The sequence below is a fragment of the Octodon degus genome, unplaced genomic scaffold (genome assembly GCF_000260255.1).
Source record: "Octodon degus isolate 3935 unplaced genomic scaffold, OctDeg1.0 scaffold00255, whole genome shotgun sequence".
Lineage (NCBI taxonomy): Eukaryota > Metazoa > Chordata > Mammalia > Rodentia > Octodontidae > Octodon > Octodon degus.
In genome coordinates, this window is record NW_004524831.1 from 1,974,894 (window position 1) to 1,983,242 (window position 8,349).

The 8,349-nt window shown below is 36.7% G+C and overlaps 1 protein-coding gene across 1 annotated transcript in view; it reads left to right on the forward strand.

Annotated features, from left to right (window-relative positions):
• Positions 1 to 4,365, forward strand: part of LOC101579674 (zinc finger protein 709-like) — a 17,244-nt gene extending 12,879 nt beyond the window's left edge. The window contains 4 exon segments of the mRNA XM_023706405.1: positions 1,360 to 1,486; positions 1,685 to 1,745; positions 2,447 to 4,234; positions 4,236 to 4,365. Of these exon segments, the coding sequence (XP_023562173.1) occupies positions 1,360 to 1,486; positions 1,685 to 1,745; positions 2,447 to 4,234; positions 4,236 to 4,353 (2,094 nt within the window). The 3' untranslated portion in view covers positions 4,354 to 4,365.
• The last annotated feature ends 3,984 nt before the right edge of the window (positions 4,366 to 8,349 follow it).

Below are 8,349 nucleotides of genomic sequence, written 5' to 3' on the forward strand. Positions count from 1 at the left end.
GCAAGCGGGGATTGAACTCAGGCCTTTGCGCTTGCCAGGGAAGCGCTTATTCCACTGAGCCATCTCCCCGGCCCATACTAGAGGTTTGTTTGAGTTGGATATTTTGTAGTTATGTTTTAGATTTGTGTTTGTTCATCTTTACTGGATATACAAGATCTTTGAGTTGTGTTCTCAACCATATTTTATTCCTGCCTTATTTTTTCCCATTGGTTTTCATAGTCTTCAGTTTCTCATTGTTTATATTTATGTGATGTGGTGTCTTGTTCTATAGTCCAAGCTGGCCTTTAGATCACTGTGAACATTAAGCTGGCTTCAAACTTAGTGATCCTTCTGACTTGGTCTTTCAAGTGCTGGGATTACAGGCATATACCACCATACTGTGCTGAGGTTTTTCTCTTTGTATTTAGTGCCTAATTGTGATATCTTTATTTTTAATGTGTCTGATGTATTTTATTTCTGTTCTTCCCTTTTCATTGTTCCTTATATGCTGTTAGAAGTTCTGATATCTGAGTGTAAAGTGATCATTTGGTGTTACTGAGGTCTAAGGTAATATGAAAGCTTCTGCTGTTTTTATGTTCCATAGAATTGCTCTAATAATACTGTCTTTCCATGAGCATTTTCATTTTTATTCATAAACATTAATGTTACATTAAGTTTCTTCTATGAAACTGAATTCAACTTTCAAAATGTCCCCAGAGGGCCTGGGGAGAGATAGCTCAGTAGAAGAAGTGCTTGCCTGGCAAGGGCAAGGGCCTGACTTCAGTCCCCATTTCTGGGAAAAAAAAAATGTAGCCAGAAAGTGTGACTTGTTTTTGTTGTTTGCTTTTTAAAAAACAAACAAACAAACAAACAAACAAAGGGTCTTACTGTGCAGCTTGGACTTGGGGCTGGCAGGGAATGCAGTACTAGGGATCAAACTTGGGTCCTTGCACTTGCCGGGCAGGTGCTTAGCCCACTGAGCTATCTCTGCATCCCAAGAATGACTTAATTGCATGAAGAACTCTGTTGGAAAACAGTTCTTATCTGTTGTCTATTAGAACCATTCATTAGGTGTTTATCTCCTTTGTGTTTTGTGGATGATGATGTGCAGGCCCCCTCTGTGAGCTCCACTTTGGAAGTAGTGCATGAGTAAAATTTCTGTGACCCTCCAGCATACCAGTTCTACTGTTCTGCTTGTGTTACATAAGAGTTGGAATCGCATCAGAATTGCTGTATGAAAATATGTGCGTATGCTTGGTGACCAAGATAAGAAGTTCATATTTGAAAGAATTGGCTTTAGTTCAGCTTTTCCATGAGATCAGCTATCCAAAAGTATCCATTTCAACCCTTCTCTCAGAATGTGTACATCTGATTACTTAGGAGGCAGTGACCCTGGAGGATGTGCTTGTGAACTTCACCATGGAGGAGTGGGCTGTGCTGAATCCATCTCAGAAGAAGCTCTACAGAGAAGTGATGTGGGAAACATTCGTGAATATGACTGCTGTAGGTAAGGATGGCATTTGTACCTGTGTGCAACGAGAGAGCGTTGGTTCTTGCTGATTCATAAAGATTTATTAAATAGAATGTGGAAACTTTTAGAAGTCTGTCTCAGGCCTATTTTCATTATGCCATGAATCAAGCTGCTGCCTGCTAATTTCTATATAATTATATACAGACTTTTTATATTTCTGTGATTACAATTTAGGAAGGACGTGGAACATCCAGCAAATTGAAGAAGTGTACAAAAACTGCTCAAGAAATCTAAGGTAAAGTATTTATAAGTAATACTAATACCCCACAACAATTAGGGTTTAAACAGAAATACTGCAGATGAGGCCATGGTCAAATTTATTTTAGCTCACAAAAATTCTTCAGATAAGCAGACAGATTAGTATTCTATAAAGTGACAATTGAACACAGTAATATTCCAATCCAGGAAACTAAGTTAGTTGAGATATTATGCAAGAAGGTCTCTCTCTCTCTCTCTCTCTCTCTCTCTCTCTCTCTCTATCTCTGTCTGTCTCTCTGTGTCTGTCTCTGTCTCTGTCTCATGTTGGACTGGGTGTACAAGGTCTCGCTAAGTAGATTGGACTCATAGCGATCCTCCTGTTTACAGCTTCCCAAATGTTGGGATTACAGGCACATGACGCCATACCCAGTCTCATTTGCCATTTCAGCATGCCCTGGGGATGGGACCAGCATGGCAGGCCCAGGGATCAAAGTCCTGTCCCCTACGTCTGCCTAAGCAGGCGCTTTAATCCACTGAGCTATGAGCTAAAAATAAAAGTTTGCATTTTATCCAGGTATATTTCTCTAACTTATTAATATTATTAATTATTATTATTTGGATTGAACTCAGGATCTTGCACTTGTCAGGCAGGTGCTTATGCCACTAAAGTATCTTACTGGCCCAATATGAAGATTTTTTTATTATGCTTGATATTTTTGTTCTTTCTTTTCTTTAAAGAAATGAAAATATAGCCAAAATTGATGAAAACAAAGTTTGGACTCAACATGAAAAAATGTTCCTTGAGATTTTGGATGAGAATGTGGAGATACAACAGGATGCTCTAAAGCCAGCTGAAAGCCTTGCATGTGCAAATCCCCTGATTGGACATTTATCATTAAACATGTCCACATTACCTCACACTGGATTAAAGCCATGTAAGTGTGTTGGATTTGATGAGAAGCTAAGTAATTATAATGAACCTGAAAAAATCTGCAGTGATTTCCAGTCCTTTCAGAAGCATGCGAGTGGAAAGCCTGGAGAGAAACATTGTCAACATGAGCAATGTAGCAAAACCTACTATAACCCTAAGGAAAGAGCTCAACCTGGCATGGGGACTGTTGTATGCCAGAAAAGTGTTAAAGGTCCCAGCACTCCCAGTGGTGTTCAAATCCATGAAAGAATTGACTCTGCAAAGCAGTCCTCTGTATGTAAACAATGTGGAAAAGAACTTACAGATGAATGTGCATGTCTTAGACATAAAGAAACCCATAGAGGTAAGAAACTCTATATGTGCAAGCAATGTGGGAAAGCATTCACTACTCAACGTTACTGTAGAATACATGAAAGCATTCACACTGGGCAGAAACCCTATGCATGCAAACAACATGGAAAAGTATTTGCAACACTGAGTTATTGTAAAACACATGAAAGAATTCACACCGGCGAGAAACCCTATGCGTGTAAGCAATGTGGAAAAACATTTACTACAGTGACTTATTGTAAAATACATGAAAGAATTCACACTGGCGAGAAACCCTATACATGTAAGCATTGTGGAAAAGCATTTGCTACAGTGGCTTATTGTAAAATACATGAAAAACATCACACCGGGGAGAAACTCTATGCATGTGAGCAATGTGGGAAAGAATTTGCTACTATGAACAGTCGTAAAATGCATGAAAAAATTCACACTGGAGAGAAACCTTATGCATGTAAACAATGTGGAAAAACATTCATTTCCATGGGTGCTTGTAAAATACATGAAAGAACTCACACTGGGGAGAAGCCCTATGTATGTGAGAAATGTGGAAAAGCATTTGCTACACTTGGTTATTGGAAAACACACAAAAGTACCCATACAGGGGAGAAACCCTATGCATGTAAACAATGTGGAAAACTATTTGCCACACTGAATTATTGTAAAACACATGAAAGAGTTCACACTGGGGCTAAACCCTATGCGTGTAAGCAGTGTGGAAAAGCATTTGCTACAATGACTTATTGTAAAATACATGAAAGTATTCACACTGGGGAGAAACCCTATGCATGTAAGCACTGTGGAAAAGCATTTGCTACAGTGACTTACCGTAAAATACATGAAAAACATCATACTGTGAAACCGTATGCATGTAATCAATGTGGGAAAGCATTCACTAATGTGAAAAGTCATAAAATGCATGAAAGAATTCACACTGGGGAGAAACCTTATGCATGTAAGCATTGTGGAAAAACATTCATTAACACGGGTACTTGTAAAATACATGAAAGAACTCATACTGGGGAGAAGCCCTATGTGTGTGAGAAATGTGGAAAAGCATTCGCTACCATTAGTTATTGGAAAACACACAAAAGAACTCACACTGGGGAGAAACCCTATGCATGTAAGCAATGTGGGAAAGCATTCACTAATGTGAAAAGTCATAAGATGCATGAAAGAAGTCACACTGGGGAGAAGCCCTATACATGTAAGCAATGTGGAAAAGTATTTGCTAGCCTGCGTTATTGTAAGAGACATGAAAGAAATCACTGGTGAGAAACCATATCTGTGTGAAAAAGTGAATCAGAGATCTGGTTGTCAAATACATGATATCATTTCAGAGGAAATGTATATTATTCACTACTCAATGTCATTGGAAAATATATGAAAGTATATATATATATATATATATAGAGAGAGAGAGAGAGAGAGTTCATCATGTAGTAAAGACATAGATTTAGTGAAAAATTTTTTTGGAATTTTGTGTAACTCCGTTTTTTTTTTTAATTTTTAAAATTTTATTGAGAAACATCAATGAGACATTTTCGAAGCAGATTAATAGAGTTTCAATAATTAATACATTGTACATTGTTATCTTCTTAGTGGTTATCCATAGTACAAGAAGCAGACAGGGTATCCTGTCCAAACACTATTACTACAAATATTTCTTCTTATTGATTTAAGCAAAAGTAGCTGTATATCCTAACTGTTCTGTATATACAAATACAAAATGGTCCTTCCTTTGTATCACTTTTTTTTGTTTAGTCCTGTCAGAGATGGGTATTCTATTGACATCTACATACTATAGGTGTGTGAATTCAACAAAACAATCCAATACGGTCCAGCAGTCCACAATAGTAGTGGGCTATCCACAGAAGTTGTTGACTTGAGCCTTTTACAGCACAACGTAGTAATATGGCTTTACTTTATATATCTTGTTTTTATACTTTTCTGCTGGATGATTAAGACCAAGATAAAGCAAGACCTATATAACAAGAAATGTAATTGAGTGAAAATTTTTTTGTCAGTATTCTTCATCAATTTTCAAGGTGCTATTCGCCCAGATGAGGAAACCCTAGAATGTTTTGTGTTATTTAGTCAATCACTTGTAAATATATGAATTATGTGTTGGTAGTCTTTATTGTAAAAACATTGACAAATATATATTTGTGGAAGCCATTCAGGTTAAGTAATATATACTATCTTTTGATTAAACAATGTAAATTGAAATGTATTTCTCACTTCCAAGTAGGGTAACTTATGTCATTTTAATTTTGTTTTTACTTTAGGAAGTTACAGCCTACTAACAATGTCTTTTGCTCATTGTTTTTTAAATGTATCAGTTTTCGTATAGGTTTGATTTTGATGTTCTTCATGTGCATAATTCATATACCTTGTTAAAGCAAAGAGGAATTGTTAAAATTGATGTTATATATTTATACACATTTGGAGACAAATAAACATGTATTTTTTTATTTTTATTTATTTATTTTTTTTGTGGAACCAGCAATTAAATTTAGGCCCTTGTGCTTATCAGACAAGCGCTTATTCTACTGAGCCATCTCCCTATGCCCTAAATATGTATTTTTATAAAGTTTATTTTTCTTCACAACTTGGGGATTAGCACAGATATTGTTGTTAAAATAAAGGTGTTAGCATGAACGGCGATGGAGGCAGAATATAGGAGGATCACTACGAGTCCAAGCTGTGTAGTGAGACCCTGTACCAAGAAAAAAAATAAATAAATAAAAAGATAAGGTTTTATTTTTCCTTATTCTAAGAAGATACCTACATATATCAGAACAATTATGCACCTGATTGTACCTATTTTACTTTTGTGTTGGGGTCAATATTATGATTCATTCAAACAATATTACCATTTTGCTTTTCATGCTTATGTTGACATGACTTTGTACAAGCCAAATGAATTCCAAGGTGACCACGAATAGGGGGCTCCTCTCTAGAAACAGGACAAGCCTTCATTTTTCATTTTTTAAAATAATATTCTGGCATCAATCCTCCCTAGGTTTGGTCTTCCACACCCAGAAAATTTGGGGCAAATTTAGTTGGACATATAGTACTCAAGTTGATACAGTCAGTTAATTAACACAATCCACCACTTTTTTTTTTTTTTTTTTTTTTTGGAATTGGGTATTGAACTCAGGCCCTTGTGCTTGCCAGGGAAGCGCTTATTCCACTGAGCCATCTCCCCAGCCCCATAATCCACCACTTGACAGCTTCATAAACACACATTTTTTGAAATCATAGGCTGAAGATACAATTAAGAGCTCATAAATATACCTAATGTGTTATAGCTGTCCTGTATTCAGTTGGAAACATTAATTCCTTCAGAATAGAAGGATGTTTAATTTGGATGATGTTTACTCCTAATATTTTATAACTGGAAAACAAGAACATAGGTAGAGTAAGACTTAAAATACAGGGCCCTGGGGAGATAGTCCAGTGGGTTAAGCACCTACCTGGCCAGCACAAGGTCCTGAGTTTGATCCCTGGTACTACAGAAACAACAACAACAAAAAAGACTTAAACTGTAGTAAGTTTTTTGACTTTATACTGAATTGGAAGCATATTAAATACTTTGTTTTAATCATCTTCTGTATCTCATTATGAGGTCATAGCTAACTTTTTCTACCCATTCTGTACTTCCTTGGTATTGAGCTAAATTCTTAAAATGTAAGCAAGGCCAATATCAGGTTTTAATGTTTGTGACATTGGTTAGCAAAGACTGATAGGCAATGTTGCCTGGCACGTTGATTTTGTTTAGCTGAATGACAGTATGGGGCATATGTGTGCAGCTATCTATAAAAGCATGAATATATTTAGGTTTATTAAAAGAAGATATGTGGGCACTAATCATTTGCCATAGCTGGTTGGTTTAAATACCTCTGGGATTGCAACTTGAGGAATAGGCTGTGGAATGAGCTGACAGGCACTACATGACATCATGATTTGTCTAGTTTCTGTTTTGTTTAAATTTTTTGTAAAGCTTTAGAATTTTGGGAAACAAATTTATGGGGTTATTTTGATTTATCAAAGATGGAAGTCAGATTTATAGTAGTGCCTATATTTTAATTAGCTGATGACAAACCAGGAGATTATAATGAGACCTAATATAATCAAGAAAGAATGGAGTGGTTTTAATTAATATAGCTTGTAGCAATTTTAAAAACAATTGCAATAGAATAGGTTTAAGATGACTCAACTGCAGTTGTTTTCTTACCAATGTTTATAAAATCCTTAACTTTTCCTGCAGAGTAACTACCAATGGCCTTCACTGTAAATATAATTTTGTATTTTGTTTAAGTAAAGTCATGATTGTAAGAGTACAGTCCTACAAGTTTTTGGCTAAGCCTTTGCTTTCTTGATATTTTATCTTAGCTAGCATCCTGCTATCTGATAACACATAGGAAGCCCCTCCTGGTCCTTATCTTGGTCGAAGAAGTCTATATTTGTAATCCCAAAAATACATTATTGGAATCCTATCAAGTTAATTCCAATCTACCACTTGCAGTGCAACCCATGGTGAAAATAAAGACACTGCAACATATTTATAATTGTGGGGAGCCAATGGGTCCTAAGTCCAGCCATGAAGATGGCTTTCCAGAACAAAAAAAGGCCAATCCAGGGCTGAACCTAGATTTTATTCAGTTGTGAAATAGGAGTCACTTGAGAATGAATGATTGAGAATTGCAGGAAGTGGTGAGCACTGAGCTAGACTGTATTTATCTCTGCGATATGCAGAGCAGGATGTGCAGAGAGTAATCTGCATTATTCTATTGAGATAGTATCTAATGCTTTGGGGTAGGATGCTTCAGCTGTGATGTGTAATCTTTCAAACTCCAGGAAATCATAGCCTCTATCTCAAGACTCAACCCCAGTCGACAACATGCAGCATTGGCTCTTCATCCTGTCTTGACCAAGCTCATATTAAAGCAAAGCAGATGTGGGTCATCAGGGAAACGTGTACCATCTTCAAAGACTACTGCCAGCACCTTGGCTAGACCAGTATACATTGCTTACAGTCATTTGAAGGCATAAGGAAAAGTCCTAGCCAGCTCTGTACACATCAATACAGGGAAATAGAGTTAGGCTCAGATAAAATGGAAATGAGGGCTGGGGAGATGGCTCAATACTAAGTGCTTCCCTGGCAAGTGCAAAGGCCTAAGTTCAATCCCCGGTTCTGCAAAAAAAAAAAAAAAAAAAAAAAGACTGCTCTTCTTCGAAGGACAACTGCTCAGGTGGTCCTTCACAGTAATACAACCTCTGAGGCTCAGGAGTAACTAAGTGTTTCTTTTTCTTTCTTTCTTTTTTAAAATGAAGTCTATGCACTATAGATCAACAAGGTGCTTATCAAAGTAGTGGG